The sequence below is a fragment of the Amaranthus tricolor genome, chromosome 3 (genome assembly GCF_026212465.1).
Source record: "Amaranthus tricolor cultivar Red isolate AtriRed21 chromosome 3, ASM2621246v1, whole genome shotgun sequence".
In the NCBI taxonomy this organism is placed as follows: Eukaryota; Viridiplantae; Streptophyta; class Magnoliopsida; order Caryophyllales; family Amaranthaceae; genus Amaranthus; species Amaranthus tricolor.
The window spans coordinates 3,368,383-3,387,610 of record NC_080049.1 but is presented as its reverse complement, the minus strand read 5'-3'; the positions used below and the strand labels follow the sequence as shown (position 1 = coordinate 3,387,610).

Below are 19,228 nucleotides of genomic sequence, written 5' to 3'. Positions count from 1 at the left end.
TGTGTGTGTGTTGGTGCAAAGTGAAAGGCCAGCCATTATAAGTTTTAAGCACCCTTTTTAAGTCTTTCCCACGCCACTTGCAAACGTGCTAAACACAACTCATAAAACTCAGAAATAGATTGAGCACCTATTGCCTAACTCTACCTCTAAATGAACTTTTGGATGAAAGATTTGAGTTTTCAAAGGTTTTGATCGGGTAAAAAATGAGGAGGGCGAAGGTTAATTGTGTTTTTTGGACTACGATAAGTTACTTCATTTGGAAACACTCCAATGAATTGTATTTTGAAACGAATACTACAATGAAGATCATCGCTAAAAATGTGATGTAGAGTTTGTTACTATTAATTTTCGATTTTGATCTACGATTCTATGATATAAAGCAAATGAGTAATTCGGGTTGTAGATAAGATTGTGGAGTTCGAAGGACCCTACAATTGTAAGTGAAATTATATTTTGAGTGGTAAAATCATAACAAGATCCTACAATCTTACAATTCAATTAGCAACCTTATAAGAGCGGTGGCCATGCAACTCAAGTTGATTATTTTTTTAGTGCGCAAGGGAGATCGGGCCTCATGCTTGGATTTTAAGGTGGTTTTGGGTATAGAGATGCCCACACAACATAGACTTCTAGTACTGGTTTTCAGGATGAGGAAGAAAATCACAGAAAAGAAGGTCAAGTCCAAGGGTAAGATCATGTGAGGGAGACTCAGAGGAGATATGGTCACAACCCTGGCAAACGAGATAAGTTTTTTGGGCTTCCCAAGCCAGTCAGAGGATGCGAATGAGATGTGGGTGAACATGGCGAAAACCATAAGAAAAGTGGCAGAAGAGACCTTGGGGGTAGCGTTGGGTAAACCAAAAGTGTTCAAATAGTCTTGGTGGTGGAACGATGAGGTGGAAAAGAAGATAAAAGATAAAAACAAAATATTTAAGGAACTTATGGTATGCACGGAAGAGGAGGATAGGATTGAAAAGAGAGTGAGCTATAAAGAAGCAAAGCGGGCGGCCAAAAAAGCTGTAACGAAGGCAAAAAACCGTGGTTATGAGGACTTGTACGGGAAGCTTGATACCAAAGAGGGAGAGAAACAGATTTTCAAGTTAGTAAGGACTAGGGCCAAACAGCGGCAAGACTTAGAGGCAGTGAAATACATCAAGGATGAGGAGGGACGAGTGCTCCTGAGTTAAGAGGGGATCAAAACTAGATGGCTCTAGTACTTTTTCCAGTTGCTCAATAAGTCAAGGGGACCAAAGGACGCGGATAATCAGATTTTGGATGCCCAAAGACCACGGGAATACGAGCCAGCGAGGAATATTACCACAGGAGAAGTAGGAGAAACTAACAAAAAGATGGGGAGAACAAAGGCAGTAGGGCCAGATAACATCCCAATTGAGGTGTGGAAGGGTTTAGAAGAAGAGGGCATTCGTTGGTTGACAAACCTTTTTAATATTATTTTGAGGACACATAAGATGTCAGAAGAATGGAGGAATAGCACACTAGTACCTCTATTCAAGAACAAAGGCGATGCGCAAGTATGCGGCAACTATAGAGGCATCAAACTTCTAAGCCACACAATGAAATTGTGGGAAAGAGTGATAGAGGGGAGACTTAGACAGGAAACGGTGATTAGAGAGCACCAATTCGGTTTTATGCCAGGAAGGTCAACCACTGAGACAATTCATATTTTGAGGAGACTGATGGAGAAATATAGGGAGCGAAAGAAAGATCTACATATGTTGTTCATTGACTTGGAGAAAGCGTATGATAGCATACCACGACGTGTCATCTGGGATGGCCTCAAGGCTAGAGGTATCCCTTCAGTGTACATAGAGGCCATACGGGATATGTATGACAGCGTTTCGACTAGCATTCAAACACTGGTCGGGATAACAGAGTCGTTTCCAGTTAAAGGGGGACTACATCGGGGATCGGCTCTAAGCCCTTTCATTATTACTGTCATAATGGAAGAGATTTATAAATCTATTTGGGAGACGGTACCGTGGTGCATGATTTCCGCGGACAACATAGTGCTGGTAGCAGAAACTAGAGAAGAGGTTAGTAACAAATTGGATGAGTGGAGGGAAGCTTTAAAAGGTAAAGGTTTGCGCATTAGCCGTACGAAGACCGAGTATTTGCGCTGTGACTTTAGTGGGACATCACTGGTAGGTGAATCAGAGGTGTTCATCGACGACCACAGTTGTTAAGAGCACAACCAAGTACAAATATTTGGGATCAATCATTCAAAGGGATGGGGAGATTGACGGGGATATAAAGCATCGTATACAGGCGGGTTGGCTTAAGTGGCGAGTAGCCACCGCAGTGTTATATGATAGAAAATTCCCAAGCAAGTTAAAAGGAAAATTCTACCGGACGTCAATCAGACTTGCTTTGCTATATGGAACCGAATGTTGGTCGATAAAGAAGGTTTTCAAACATAAAATGGAAGTCACAGAAATGCGTATGTTGAGGTGGATGTGTGAACACACATTGATGGATAGAATTAGGAACCAAGAATTTAGGAACAAAAAAGGGGTAGCTCCTATATTTGGTAAAATGCGAGAGAATAGATTGAGGTGGTTTGGTCATGTGCAAAGGAAGACTTTCGACGCCCCTGTGAGGAGGGTAAAAAGCATTATAGTAGAGGGTAAGAGGAGTCGAGGTAGATCAAGGAGAACTTGGGATGAGCAAATAAGAGTTGACTTGCATGAGTTGAACCTCTCTGCGGACCTGACTAGGGATAGAAGCAGTTGGAGACACCATATACACGTTTTAGATTACTGATGTCCGTCTAGTTGACCTTTTAGTGCCCTTAACCGCTTGCCATTATCGTTTGTTTTCTTTTTAGTTCTTTGTTTTCTTTGGTAGTGTTCCTCTTTTTATAGGCCTTAAGTTGTCTTGCACGTGTTTTTCATGACTCTTTATCTTCCTCGAGCCGGGGGACTCCTTTGCCCGCGCTCTCTTTTATGGGTATGAGCTGCTACCGTCTTTCCCTCCCCAGACCCTGGCCTTAGTTTTCTAAGAGCGGGATATACTGGTAGGATGATGATGATGAATGTCAATGATATGCACCATGTTTCACTAATTTGTTTCACATATGCACTTATGTTTGAAAATATTTAGTAGCTTTGGTTTTAAAATCTTTTTTTTTTCCTTTTTTTTTTTCTGATATGGGGTTTAAACTAATTATTGAATGACTTTTTATATCATTTTTCAAAAATGAAATCAAAAATCTTTATATCACAATTTAAAACTTTTAAAATAATAATCATGACTAGTTTTATTTGAGTATAAAGATTATAATACGATTCTATAATCCTACAGTTCAATTAAGCAAACTTAATATTAATGATATGCGCATTTTTTACTATTTTTTCTTACATACGCACTTATGTTTAAAAATATTTCATAATTTTGATTTAAAAATTAAAATTATTTTGTTGATATGATGTTTTAAACTAAGTGTTGAATAATTTTCTATATTATTTTTAGAAATGAAGTTGAAAACTTTATATCAATGTTTTAAACTGTTAAAATGAACAATTATGACAAGTTATATTTTGAATGATAAAATCACAACATGGTTCAACGTCTTACAGTTCAATTAAACAATCTTAATAAAAATGATACTAATTTTTTCACACACACCTATGTTTGAAAATATTTCATAATTTTGATTTAAATTAATTATTGAATGATTTTCTATGTTTTGTTTTTCAAAAATGAAGTCAGAATAATTTTATATCACAATTTTTTAGTTATTTTGTAGGATTATATGATCGTATATACAATTCGATCCTACCCTTATGTTCATTTCAAATAGGATCTCAATAACCTTGACAAAATATAGAGTAAATAAGGATATCAAGAAAACTCTTATATTCAATGATGGTTCAGTGATGTTAATTGACATCACTTAAATAAAACCCAAAAATAAATATTACTAAAAAAACTAAAGTCAATACAAAACTAAAAAAAAATATGTAAAAGTCACTATGTTATAAAAAAATGATTAAATAAGAAGGATCTTAAAAGAAGAAGAATTTTTATTTAGTCACTATATATACAAAAAATGATACTATGTTATAAATTTAGAACATTCTTTAAATTTATGTCATAGTATATTTTCTGTGTAACATAGTGACTTTTGCAATTATGTCTTTCTGGCTCAATCGTGATCTTAGATTTTTTTATTCTATTGAAACCAAGAGTGTAAAATACTTCTTATTCTTCTTATTTTAAACACCCTTATTATTCGATCCCTCCCCATTCCATCAATATGGTTTTTCTTATTTTAAGATATTATACATATGGAGTCACACATCTCTGGACTTCCCTTAATCCATTACATTTCTCTTATACTGAATTCATTTCAAACACCTTACACTATAACAAATTTCTTATACGCATGATACAATATAGTTAATACTTTACAATCCTTTAAGTATAAATAGCTCATTACAATTCAAATAATCATTGAAAATTTGCTTAAAATAATCTCAATTATTATATATTGGCTAGAAATAATTTCAACTATCACTTATTTTTTAATAATTCCAACTATTATCATAGTTTGTTCATAGCATACCCCTTTACCTCATTACTGGTTACAATGATTTTAATTTCTTTTTCTTTTTTAGGATTGTTATAGTCTTTAATTCCTACATCCCCATTAATTGTGTATACAACCACTTTCCCCATTAATTCCCTCCATAATATGACACCTAATTCCCTCCATAGCCCAAATCTAATCCCCAAATCAAATTTCTAACCCTAAAATCCATTGAAGCACATAAGAACAACCGCAGAGTTGGATTGAGGTCGTTCAATGGCATATTCGTTTTCCCTTTCTTAATCTGTTTGCAATGAGGTTATTTTTTTTTTTGTTAAATCTGTTGTTTTTGATCGGTTTTTGTATGTTGTTTTTTCGTTTTTTTTGTTTAGGATGGTGTCTTAATAAGTTTACTGCTAAGTTTTGGTTTGAGGATAAATTCAAATGGACAAACAATGACTTAGATTAAATTATATTGATGGTCAAGGTTGTACCATATCAATTGACCCATACCTGATTTCTTGGTTTGATTTAGAAGATTATTTTGAGAAATATTTTCAGAATTTGGAAGAATGGGAAAGATACTTTTGAATTTGAAAGAAAAAGCAAAATTGTCAATATTCAATTTAATTTTTTTGGATTTTAAGATTTATCAATGGAGGGAGGAGCAGTGGCGGACCCAGGAATTTCAATTTGGGGGGGCAAAATCCGAACGTCACGTCGTTCGAATAATTTGATCGTCGTCCGAATAATTTTTTTTTAAAGAAAAATAGAAAAATACAAGAAAAATAGAAAATTACAATTTACAATATCAAATCCGATGTTAAAAGTTTTACAATCCAAAATATTAAAAAAAAAAAAAAAAATACAAGCGTTCAAATAAAAATTACAAATTCATCCTTCGAGTTTTCATATTTTTAAAGCGATCAATAATCTTTTCATCAGAAACTTGTAGAAACACTTCCTTCTCAATGTAAGTAACCAAACAATCATTCACTAGTTGATCACCCATGCTATTTCTCAACTTATTTTTGACAAACGTCATTGCGGAAAACACTCTTTCTACACTTGCCGTAGCAACAGGAAGAATCAACATCAACTTGATTAGCAAATGTATAAGAGGAAAAGTCTCATGTCTCCTTGTTTTAACAAGCATCATGGAAAGAGAATTGATATCTTGCAAATCATGAAATCTTTCATCATTTTGCATAGAATCCAAGAAGACATCAAGTTGAAGATCAAGAGCCGTTAAATCAAAACATGAAAACTCTTCGGGATATAAAGAAGCAAGTTTAAGTATCCTCTCTTTATCAAAAGATGAAAAGTTACCTCTAGGACTCAGGGAAGCCATGCATGTAAGTAACTCCATGTTCTTCTCATTAAAACGGTTATCAATCTCTTGAAGATGCAAATCAATTACTTCCAAAAAAATGTCAACGCGAAAATGATGTAGATTTGTTGCTTGTTTAGCAAAACGTCTTGATCTTCCTTGAGGTACATATTGAGCATCCATAGATGGAACATCAATCTCGTGTTTAGTACAAAATAAAATGACTTTGTCTAAGAGACTATCCCATCCTTGATCCCTCATCTTTTGCAACACATTCGTTGTACTTTTAACAAGGCTAATGGCATTCACAATATCTTGTTCCTTTCTTTGTAAAGCAACACATAAATCATTAGTGTAGCCAAAAATAGTCAACATGAAATGAGCCATAAAAATAAAATCAAAGGACTCCAAAGATCCTAAAACAACTTGAGCTTTGAGCTTATCATCCGGAGAGCCATTTTCTCCAATCTCCTCAAGCACTTTAACAATTGAAGGAAACAAGTTGATGATACTTATTAGACACTTGTAATGAGATCCCCAACGTGTATCTCCCGGCCTACTCAAACCACGTTCTTGATTCAAACCCGATCCACTTTCAATTTCCCCCACTTCCAAAGCTTGAGCCACTACTTGAGCTTGGTTTTTTCGAATAAGGTCTCTTCTCTTACAAGAAGCTCCCACCACATTTAACAAGTTTGCAAGTACGTCAAAAAGCCAAGTACAATTAACATTCTTTTTAGCAACCGCAACTAGAGTTAGTTGAAGTTGATGAGCAAAACAATGAATGTAATAGGCTCTTGGAGTATCATTCATAATCAAAGTCTTGAGGCCATTGATTTCACCCCTCATGTTACTTGCCCCTTCATACCCTTGACCTCTTATCATGGAAGGACTCAATGAATGTTCCATAAGCAAGGACATAATGGCATTTTTAAGAGACAAAGCGGTAGTATCACCCACATGTAGAATGCCTAAAAAGCGTTCCACTACCGATCCATTTTCTCTATTAACAAACCGCAAAACAAGAGCTAGTTGTTCTTTTTGAGACACATCACTTGATTCATCGGCCAAAATAGAAAAGTAACCATCACCAACCTCTTCTATTATGCGCTTAGTAGTCTCTTTTGCACAACAAGTGATAATGTCTTTTTGAATTTTGGGAGATGTTAATTGACAATTTTTGGGTGCATTTTGGAAAGTATATTTTCCTATTTCCTCAACCTTCCCCCCCAACCACTTCAAAAGCTCAAGAAAGTTACCTCTACTATATGACTCCTCACTTTCATCATGTCCCCGGAATGCCAAACCTTGGCCCAAAAGAAATCTCAAACAAGTTAAGGATGCATTCAAACGAATATGATATTCGTTCATTTGAACCTCACTCGCATTATCAAATACAAATTCAATTGATGTCTTCTTTGCATCTCTTAGATTCACATATTTCTCATAAGCAATATTATGAGCACTTTTAATTCCTCCAACATGCTTCTCAAGCCTATCAGGTTTACTCCACGCTCTAAACCCTCCGACAACAAATGCATCATCCCCCTTGTTAATTTCAACATCCCTCTTGAACAAATAACAAACAAAACAAAATGCGGCATCCATTTCAACACTATATTCAAGCCAATCCCATTTTTTGAACCAATTCAAACTAAAACGGCGTAACCTACCGGAGATATCTCTTTGAGGGAAATCATGTGTTTTTGGTTGGCAAGGTTTTTTGAGAATATATGCTCTCCTAACCGGATTTCTTTCATTAGGGGGATAATCCATTATGTTTTTCCTCAATCCCGGGTCATGAGGAAGAAGTTCAACATCATACACCCATTCATCATCCAATGGTTCATCACAACTACTTGAACCACCTACTTCCATATTAACATCTTCACTTGGAGGGGAACTTAAAGGAGGACTTAGAGGGGAACTTAAACGAGAAGATTCATTGCCTTCGTTAGATGTTTGTTGGGATTTCATTCTTTTAAACAATAATTCACGAAGATCGGGTTGTCTTCCCTTTACTTTTGACTTTTTCGAACAAGGTGAACTTGAATTACTTGACATTTCCTAATTAAATTAAAAATATGACTCATAATTCAATAATCTCACTTACCAAATGCAATAATCTCATAATTCCAATGCAAAAATCAGTTTATAAACCCACATCAAATTTTATAATTCCAATGCAATAATCTCACTTACCAAAAATCAGTTCATAAGAGAATAATCAACAACAAATTATGTTGAAAAACGTCATAATTCCAATGCAATACAGCAATAATCTCACTACCCATTGGCCATTGCAAAAAACGTCATAATTTTGTTGAAAAAACAACAAATTATGTTGCAATTCACCCAAAACAATCCAAATTTAGAATTTTCATAAGAGAATAATCAACAAAAGAATAAGATAATTAACAAAATTAATAAAATTAAGTTAAGAGAAAGTGAGAAACTGCGTACCTGACTGGCTGACTACCTTCAATGGTAACTCGGGAAGACGACGGGACACGGGTGACGGGACTGTACTTAAACAGAGGGTTAGAGCCGGAAGAAGAGCAGGAGAAACAGAGGGACTGTACTTCGTCAGCAAGGAGAAGAGCAGGAAGAAGATTGAGCGATTAAGCGAAGTCGAACACTCAGAGTCTCAGACGAAGACGAAGACGAAGCGATTAAGCGAAGACGAAGGTCAAGAAGCTCACCAAGTCACCATTGACGAAGCTCAGACCGTCAGACGAAGATGAGCGATGCCGATGCCGATGAAGCGAAGAGCCGAAGACGAAGAGGAAAAGGCAGGAATGACCGAATGAGGAAATTTAGGGTTTGTTTCTGGGTTTCTCTTTCTTCCGCGGTTCCGCCTCCAAACCTTCTTTTCAATTTTTTTTTAATTTTTTTTTTTTTTTTTTTTTTTAAAAAAAAAACGGATTTAATTTTTTAAGATTGGGGGGTCCACTGCCCCCCCTTGCACCCCTCTGGGTCCGCCACTGGGGAGGAGTAATGGGAAAGAAAAAAAAACATCTAAAATATACACAGAAGTGTTCCAAAAACAGAAAGTGCACCATTTCCGATTTCCTTTAAAACACAACTGATGAACAAATCAACGCCAAGAATTTGGTTTTAATCAAATTTACATTCTCATGTGTAATTATATTACATAGAAGAAACTAATGCATAATCTGGAAAACAAACATTAACCAGAAGCATTAGGCAAATCAATATACACAGAAGTGTTCAAAAAACAGAAAGTGCACCAATTAATGATCCACAAAAGCAGCATTTGTTTCTGATAGTGGATTTGCATCAACAAAAATGAATAAATTTCATTAGAATATTTCTAAAACAAAAGGAGACAATAAACTAATTTTCCACCAAAAAGATTCAAAAAATTAGATTATGCAAATCAAAGCTCAAATAATGTCAAAAGAAAATTGGACATACAACTAAAATCTTGTAATCGTACAGCTTCATAGAATTAAAAATCATGAGTTTATTAACAATTATAATCTTCACAATATGGATGATTGCATCATATAATCTTCAAAATCTAATTATTGTTCAGAACAATGTCACATGATACACTAATCTTGTGAGTCGCAAATCCAAAAAAGGAATTATGGTTGGTTTTAGAATATTTTAGGGTAATATTTTAAATTCATAAAGCAAATTAACTGGCGAATTATGTTACACCGATTTAAAATCCTCTTTCAAGATGTAGATTTACTTGATTTCCTGAAGCTAATAATCAAATAAATCATCTATCAAGTCCAAGAGAAATATTCATCAATATATTCTTTTGATAAAAAATAAATAAAGCAATTGAACTTGGTCAATAATCAATAAGAAAATTAAATAGCCCAACATCAAATTTCCAAATTAAAAATTTGAACCAGTAATTCAATCAACAAAGTGACAGCGGAAAACCACAAATTGGATGACAAATACTTCATGTATAAAATGTCGAAGGAAAAACTCATGGTTGAAACTCAAAAGAGTCTTCAAGACTCTAAGACCTTTTACAAGATTTGGGGCAAGAAATGGGTATGTAGACCCTCTTTATACCTGTTGTTTAATATTTAAGTGAGATTCGAATTCGCGACTTTTTTCATACGTGGGCTTTTAAACTTAAGTTCATGGTCGAAGACAATTGTAAAAAGTAATAATAAATTAGACAATTGTGCGTAACATTGACCAGAAATCTGACCTTTTTACAATTATATTTGGCCATTGTTTGGTACAAATTGATTAATCCAATCAAATTATTATCAAAATAACGAAATGGATGAACAACAGTTTCACCCACAGCCTTAAGTCCGGCAAAGTAAATTACAACATCAAACCTGTTATATGCACCAATAACCATTAAAATTATTTAAATTTTATCCAAGATTTTAATGAAATTATACCTCAATGACTTCAAACAATTATAGAGCATTATTTTCAGTTTTCAAAGAAAAACCAATAAATTATAACAAGTCTCTATAGAACAAATAAAATACTTATTAATGTTAGATTTATTATATCATATATACTTGGAATAAAAGTTATATTGTTATTTTTCTCTTGTGCTCAAGCCATGATTTTTCTTAAGGAGATAGGTTTTTTGAGGTTTCATATTTCAAATTTTGATTTCAATTAAATGGCATTGTTCCACAGTTTCTGTCTAATTTTGATTTCAATGATCAACTGAAAGTTTCTGTCAAATTGTTGGATAAAGAATTCAGCCAGAGAAGAAGGAAAGAAGTGAGCAGCTACTAATGGCAAAAACATATCGGACGGCAAATCAAGCCATTAAAATAAATTTGATGTTTTGATTGAGATGTAGAGTATAATTGTTATGATTATGACTATTACGACTTGAAACCAATTTGAAGATGAACAAGAAGCCAAACGAAAATCAAAAAGATGCAGTTTACACACATGACATAGCAACCTACTGGATTTCATATGAACCACAAAATTGAACAGAAATTGAAAATTAGTCAAATGAAAAAGCAAAACTATAATGAAAATCTGATGAGAATCAAAACTAAAATGAAAAGCAAACGAAAACCCAAAAAATTGGGAAAAAAAAACCAGATCTTCAATTGGAAAAAGATCATTTCAAGCAAGAACCCATGGACTTTTCTAAGATATTCAACTGATGAACGGAAAATTTTAAAAACCGAATCTTCAATTCAGAACCCATGAACCCAAAAACAAAAAAAAAAAAAAGAAAACAGGAAAAAAAAAATTTTAAAACGTACCTAAAAGTTCACATCTTCAACCGGCTGCACAACTCTTCATCTCAAATCGAATTGATTGATCCTGAATGAAAAAAAAAAAATTACATTAAACTCTTCAACTTTGATTTTAGATAGATTTAAGATAACCGAAAAGAGATTGAAGAACAAGATCCATTTTCAATTGTAGAAAACTGAGGTAGAAATGAGATTCTTCAATTTTGACTAATTTTAGAAGATAAATTTTTAAGATAACCGAAAGGAGATTCAAGAACAAGATCCATTTTCAGTTGTAGAAATCTGAGGTAGAAATGAGATTGAAGAACAAGGTGAGGAAGAAATGCGGGTAAGATAGTAGATTATTGAAACTGAAAGGAAGAAAAGGAACAGATGCATCTGAATTACACGCGGCAGAAGGTGAGCAAAAGAAAGAATCACTGTTGTTCATTACTGTTCATAAATAGAGAGCAAAAGGAATAGTAATGAACAGTGTCAGGTTAGCCGTTTTTTTAGATGTAACTAGTTGGTGGAGCCTGTGCGAACACGTGTTCCCCCATGAAATTTTATTTTACCTTAAAATATAATTTAGAGTGAAATAGTTTACATGTAACACTTCAAGTAATTGATTGAAGTCCAAAAGTAAAAACCTTAAAATGATGACTCCCACTAAAAATTATGGCAATACCTAGATCCAAGTACATAAATTACCTAGGTTTCATGAACTTGTAGATTTCATAGTTCCCGATATATTCGAAATTTCTCCTGAGATACAATAGAGTAAGGTGGAGTTGTTAAAACAATCGTAACATAAACCGCTATTCTTATGAGCTAACATTCAACGCTACAAGTCCAACATTCAACACTACAAAAATAAAGTGAAGATAACTGAAAAACAAAGAGTGGCTTCAATTCTTCAAGAGAACATCTAACCCAAGTAAATTGGAGTAGACAAAAGTGGTCAATTCTCTTATAATTAGTTCAATTGTTGAAGGTTTTTGAGTCATTGTAGTTTCTACATTATTGGGAACCCACAGAGTAATTAGTTTCTACATCACCTTTAATACAAGGTAGAGACGTATAATTAAGAAAATCCAATTTAATACAAGATAGAGAGGGATGCATAATCTATACACACACAGCACATATTTGCATATAACTAATGCGCACTTATTTACTATGATAATCAACCAAAGAGTACTTAGATGAACAAGTGTGTTGGTTCATAATTTGTTTATGGTGCAAAACACCAAAGACAAACACTTAACAATTTAACAAGAAAGAGGTGGGCCTATTAGTTTAGAACATGATTTAGTTTCACTTTAACATGTTTATGATCAGACAAGGATTTATTAGATAGATGTATATTCAAGTTCTTCTCAATTGTTTTGTTACAATAATTTGTTACTAAAATGGTTCCAGAAGCTCAAATATGTACATTTCACAAATTCCAATTACTTTTCCCAGATGGCAAAGAGTTGTGCGTTTTATGCGATTTTATGTGCCTGGCTGAAAGAAAAGAACTGTTGAAAAAATGACCAAAGAGTCAAATGTCGGGTCACATTTAAGGGTTAATGTTCCAATGTGCGAATAAGTTTTATTCAAAATAATCCATATATGGGATTCTCAAATTGAAAGAGCTCAGCTAATGAACATGTCGTAAAAGAATCCTTGCAAGTTATAAGGAATTGGTGTAGCAAAAAGAGGATACCGTTTACGGATAGTGATACCTAAACTTTCAATAACATTAAAATCCTCGCCTTCTAGTAACTTCCAATCAAAGTGATGCACAAAAATTGCTAGCATGAGCTCTGCATCATCTAAACCAAATGTCATTCCAAGACAAACTTGTCTTCCTGCTCCAAACGAAATGAATTCACACTAAAACTTCTAACAACAAAATGATACTCATCCACCTAATTACTATCAACCTGAGATGCAATTAGCTAATTAGCAAAATTTAAATTATTACAACCAAAGTTCAAATGGTTAAAAACTACTAATTAGCATAGAAAAATCCTAGTATAACAAGTCAACATCAAGCTCAAAACTTTACCACTAAAATAGCATAAAAGACTTGGACAAACAAATAAACAACTACACATTAAGACATTGATATAATTAACCAACATATTAAAACAGTAACTGAAAACTATTTTATACAATTTTTTCTAACAAATCCTATCTTCATACTGAAAAGCACCCAGTTATTATCATAATAATCACAATTATAATCAGCAAATTAAACACACAATGAAAGAAGAAATATACACCCCAATTAACAATTAAAATGTAAAACTACCTTATCGAACTGAAACTTCCTAGCATTCACTTAATTGAACCGTCCTACCATCCTTTTTCTTCCCAAAACTAACTAATTGTTTTTCCTTCTACATTATGATTATGATTACTAAAAATACAATAATCTAACTCCATGCTTTGTTAATTAGAGAGAAGAAATGGATGTAATTTATTGGAGTAAATTGTTGAACAATGAAATCAGAAAACGAACCTACTTTGACCATTCTTTTCGTATGTCTATCTTCTTACATTTTAATTTCCATATCCATTTCATTTAGTTATAATTTTCAAAGACGACATTATTATTATTATTATTATTATTATTATTATTATTATTATTATTATTATTATTATTATTATTATTGCTGTTATTTATTATTATTATTATTATTATTATTATTATTATTGTTAGATTATGTATAGCAGTTTTATATATAGCGATTATATGTATGGCAGTTATTTAGCATAGTAACTATTATAGCAGTTATTAGAAGCAGTTTATAGCGTTAGTAGAAACAGTTTTTCAAGTAGTTTTTTTCCGAACTCCTGTATAAATAATCAACATTACAGTTGAATGAGATAACACAGAATTATTAACCCAAAATAAGGGTTAAACTAGAAAACATGGTATCAGAGCAGCAACGATTCTAAATCGTTTTTGCAGCCTCATCACATATCGATCAACCTACCTTTAAAATGAAAAAAAACCCAAAAATGAAAGATGAATCAAGGACTGTCGTAGTACCAGATCAACCAGTCACAATGGGACAGTTGTTGCAACTGTTCAAACAGTTAAACACCAACACACTGCCTACAAAAAACACGACTAGCACCCAAATTCTCTCAATATCAAAGAAATTAACAAACCAGAATTACACAAAATGGTCAAGGCTGATGCACTTAGCCATTAGTGGACGAGATCGTCTCAGTCACATCATCGACGACCCACCATCCACAAACGACCCAGCGTACAACCAATGGACCAGACGTAACTCGATTGTTATCTCAATTTTGGAGAATATAGATTCTGATCTAGTTAACCAGTACCTTGATTTCCCAACAGCCAAAACATTGTGGCAAGGGATTGAGACACTTTACAATAGTGGGAGGGGCGGCCTGCAAATATTCGATCGAATAGTCAAAACCAACAAGGAACAGACACAATTGAAACATATTACAACAAGTTATTCATGCTATGGAAAGAAATTGACAAGAGGCAACCAAACCCTATGAAAGATCCAGGCGATATCATCATCTATAATCAATTAATCCAACAAAATCGATTGTACCAGTTCTTAGCAGGAATCAATCAAACGTTTGACAAAGATAGAAGAGACCTCTTACTCTTAGACCCAATCTCTACAGTGGAGGAGGCCTATGCGAGTCTAAGGAGAGAAATAATGAGGCGTGGAATCATGAAGACGGAGCCCTCATCAGATCTGGAATCACCGGGCACCGGTGGAGTTTGTACGGCTAAAGGAAGGACTTACCGGCGGGAAGATGATAAAGCTCACCTAAAATGTACCCACTGTGGAGGTACAAGGCATACAAGAAACAAGTGCTTTAAACTAATAGGGTACCCAGAGTGGTGGCCAGGCACAAAGAAAAAAGGGGAAAGAAAACCGGCACGATTTTCGGATCAGAACTGGACCGGCAAAGCAGCAGTAGGATGGAGTACAGAAGAACCCCCATCCATGGAGGAAGGGGAGAACCAAGGAGTAGCCATGCAAATCACAAGTATTAGAGAAGGAAATGGAAACAGCACAAGCAGAGAAGAAATGGAAACGGCGCACAAGGTGTAGGGTTAAGGGGAGTGTGGAGTGTGGATCAGTGGCCCAAGTCCCTTATAAAGGGAGGAGGGTCACGTGCCTCACGTGATACCACATACCCTTTTAATCAACTTTCGTCTTTTTTTAGTGCTTTATCTTACGAAGGGAATTGGATTTTTGATTGTGGTGCCACAGATACAATGTCATATGACCCGAATGATTTTTGACTCATGACAAACCTAGGAAAGACATCATTAAAACAACTAATGGGGAAGGGATTAAAGTGAGCGGAGCTGGAACTATTTTTTTCACAAAAAATCTCACTTTAAAAAATTGTTTATTTGTACCTGGCCTGTCACATAAATTATTGTCAGTGAGTCAACTTACTAGAGATCTTGATTGTACGGTTCTCATGAAACCCGGGTGTTGTATTGTGTAGGATGCTTAGACAGGGAAAATTATTAGGCGTGGTATTGAGAGAGGTGGACTATACTACTTGGAAGAGGAGACTCAAAAAGGAAAAACGACACTTGTTCGCAGGTCAGAGGAAAGACAACTATGGACTTGACATCGACGTTTGGAACATCCATCTGTAGGGTATCTAGAAAAACTTTTTCCTAATTTTGTAGGGCTAAAAACTGAGTTTAAGTGTGAAACATGTATTTTTGCGAAGAGTCACAAACACTCGTATTCTAATAGTTTGAATAAAGTTGATATGCCCTTTATGCTGATTCATTCTGATGTGTGGGGTCCTACTCCCGTCGTAAGACTACACGGTTTTTTTACTTTGCTATATTTATTGATGATTGTACCCGCATGAGTTGGATTTACTTCCTTATACAGAAATCTGAAGTGTTTCATGTGTTTGTTGAGTTCTATAATATGATCTGTACCTAATTTCAAACCCAACCACGCATGCTCCGAACTGATAATGGTAGAGAATACATTAATTCTAACATGGAACAATTCCTTAAACAAAAAGGCCTTATACATCAAACATCTTGTCCTAATACACCTCAACAAAACGGAGTGGTAGAACGGAAAAATCGCACACTTCTTGAGATGACCCGTGCTATTATGCTTGACTATCGTGTTCCCACTTATCTTTGGCCGGAAGCCATCGCTACTGCCAATTACCTTACCAATAGACTTACCACAAAGAGCCTCCAATACCACACACCCTTAGCCACCCTCCAAACCCACTTAGAGCCTCCAATACCATACACCCTTAGCCACCCTCCAAACCCACTTTTCTATACCCTCTTCGCATACTCTACCTCCTCGTATATTTGGGTGCATAGTATTTGTTCATTGTCCAGCAAGGGTACGAAAAAAATTTGAACCGAGAGCAGTGAAATGTGTTTTTATTGGATACGGTAGAAATCAGAAGGGTTATTGGTGCTATGATCCCTTCACTAGAAAAGTCTACACCACCATGGATTGCGAGTTCATCGAGAATGAGTACTACTATCACCACCTTCGCCGTCAGGGGGGAGAAGTATCATGACGATCTCAACTGGCTAGTTAGTCCGTGGTTGCCCAACCTTGACCCAAAAGATCAAGTTGACAATGCTACAGAGTCACCTTACCAAGATGTTTTGTCCACTCCTCTACTGCTACCAATCCTGTCTGACCATCAGGTGAGTCATACAATCTTGATAATGTTGTTTCAGAAGGCACTAACAATGATAATGTGATTGTTGATACTTTGACTGAGGAAATTGTCGCTTCAGAAGGCAACACTAACAATGATAATGCGATTGTTGATACGAAGTTGTCACAGATACAGTTGAAACAAGGGGTCATGATGCATCATATATGTTACCACCTCGCTCCACTCGAGGAGTTCCTCCAAGAAGGTATGATCCTGAGTATGAAGCAAAACGTTCGAGATATCCCATTGAGAAGTCGTCTGGATCAGGGACTTTATCACAGAGTGCCTTGGCATTTAAGGCAACCTTAGATACAACCAAAAGCCCAACCATAGTCGAAGAAGCCCTAACGTCCGCACATTGGAGAAAAGCTATGAAGGAAGAGATTAATGCTCTCAAGAAGAATGGTACATGGGAAAAATGCATCTTACCGAATAAAAAGAAAGTCGTCGGATGTAAATGGGTGTTCACGATCAAGTACAAATCAGATGGCACGATTGAAAGATACAAAGCTCGACTCGTGGCAAAAGGATACACTCAGACGTATGGAGTTGACTACTCAGAAACCTTCTCCCCAATTGCTAAACTTGATACAATTCGAGTTTTGTTCAGTATTGCAGCAAACTTAGATTGGCCCCTTCACCAATTTGACGTAAACAATGCCTTTATTCATGGAGAGCTACAGGAGGAAGTTTACATGGTAGCTCCACCAGGGTTTAAATCAGGGTTCTCAGAAAATGAGGGGTGCAGATTGAGGAAGGCTTTGTATGGGTTGAAACAGTCTCCTAGAGCATGGTTCGGAAGATTTACCTCTGCAATGAAGAGATTTGGTTACAGGGAAAGTAATTCGGATCACACCTTGTTTCTTAAACGAAGAGGAGGGAGAATAACATGTCTGAACAATTTATGTCGATGACATGATCATTACCGAGGATGATAAAGAAGAAATTACAAATCTGAAGGAAAAACTATTCCAAGAATTTGAGATGAAAGACCTGGGTAGACTGAAGTACTTTCTAGGGATTGAAGTTCTTAGATCAACCAAAGGAATTTTCATATGCCAGAGGAAGTATGTATTAGACCTGTTAACTGAAATAGGGGTGTTGGACTGCAAGCCTATCGAGACACCAATGATGATGAACCATGGACTACAGATGATTGAAGGAGGGAAATTAGTTGATCGGATGCAGTATCAACGCATGGTAGGGAAATTAATCTACGTAGCTCACACAAGGCCGGATATTGCATATGCAGTAGGAGTAGTCAGCCGATTCATGCACAGACCACAGGTTCAACATATGGACGCAGTTCATCGGATTCTCAGGTACCTCAAAGGATGCCCTGGAAAGGGAGTTTCATATCAGAAGAATGGTCATCATAATCTTGTGGCATATACAGATGCAGACTGGGCAGGTGGTAGAGATGACAGGAAGTTAACTTCAGGCTACTTTACTCTGGTGGGAGGAAATCTAGTCACATGAAGGAGCAAGAAACAAAAGGTGGTTGCTATGTCCAGTGCAGAAGCTGAATTCAGGGGTGTAGCAAAGGGAATCACAGAAGTTCTATGGCTGAGAAAGTTACTAACTGAACTGGGATTCACTCCTAAAAGGAGTTGTGAGCTATACTGTGATAATCAAGCGGCTATCAACATTTCAGAAAATTCAGTTCAACATGATCGCACAAAACATGAAGAAGTCGACAGACATTACGTAAAGGAGAAATTAGAAGCCCAAGTAATCAAGCTTCCACATGTTAAGTCAAAGGATTAGCTAGAAGACATTCTTACAAAGGCAGTTGGAACTCAGTTCTTTGAAGAGGTTCTATGCAAGTTGGGTATTAGTGACCCTACAACCCAACTTGAGGAGGTAATAAGTAGGCAAGCAGCGTACTGCTCATTACTGTTCATACATACACAGAGAAAAATGAATAATAGTGAACACTAGGCCCGCTAAATAAACCCGACCTGCAAGACTCGATCCGTTGACCCGTCGACTCATATCTTAAATGGTGTGTCATTAAGTTAAAAAAATTGCAAGTTATGGGTTGGGTATCCGAGCAGCCTTAATCAGGTCGGGTCGGGTCATGGGCCGTAAGGTATTATATATTTGTATTGTGTATTAATAACACTGTCTTGCAATTTGCAAATGCACACCTAACACCTACTGCCAATTACAAAAACTGTAAAGATTTTTTGCACATAATTACAACAAAAGAACTATTGGAGATCAAAATCAATTATTATTATCATTACCAAAAAAATTCATCAAATGCAGACTTCTATATACTTCTATTAAGTTCCTACTATGAGAATTAAACAAAAAATAATGCAGACTTATATGTGCTCTATACATGGGAGTAATTTCAGCAATTTTTTGTTCAAAGCTCAAAAACAGTGAACTATATGGTAACTA

At 35.4% G+C, this 19,228-nt stretch overlaps 1 protein-coding gene across 2 annotated transcripts; it reads right to left on the bottom strand.

Annotated features, from left to right (window-relative positions):
* Window positions 1-5,295: 5,295 nt before the first annotated feature.
* Window positions 5,296-11,499, bottom strand: LOC130808727 (uncharacterized). Of its 2 annotated transcripts, none has more exons than XM_057674199.1 (2): window positions 11,123-11,499; window positions 5,296-10,216 (listed from the first exon to the last, which is right to left on the bottom strand). In XM_057674199.1, exon 2 carries the CDS (start codon window positions 7,941-7,943, stop codon window positions 5,436-5,438), a length of 2,508 nt encoding a protein of 835 aa, XP_057530182.1. In that variant the 5' UTR covers window positions 7,944-10,216; window positions 11,123-11,499; the 3' UTR covers window positions 5,296-5,435. The 2 variants fall into 2 exon arrangements, with proteins under 2 accessions (XP_057530182.1, XP_057530181.1); XM_057674198.1 differs by having other exon boundaries at window positions 5,296-9,162.
* Window positions 11,500-19,228: the final 7,729 nt, after the last annotated feature.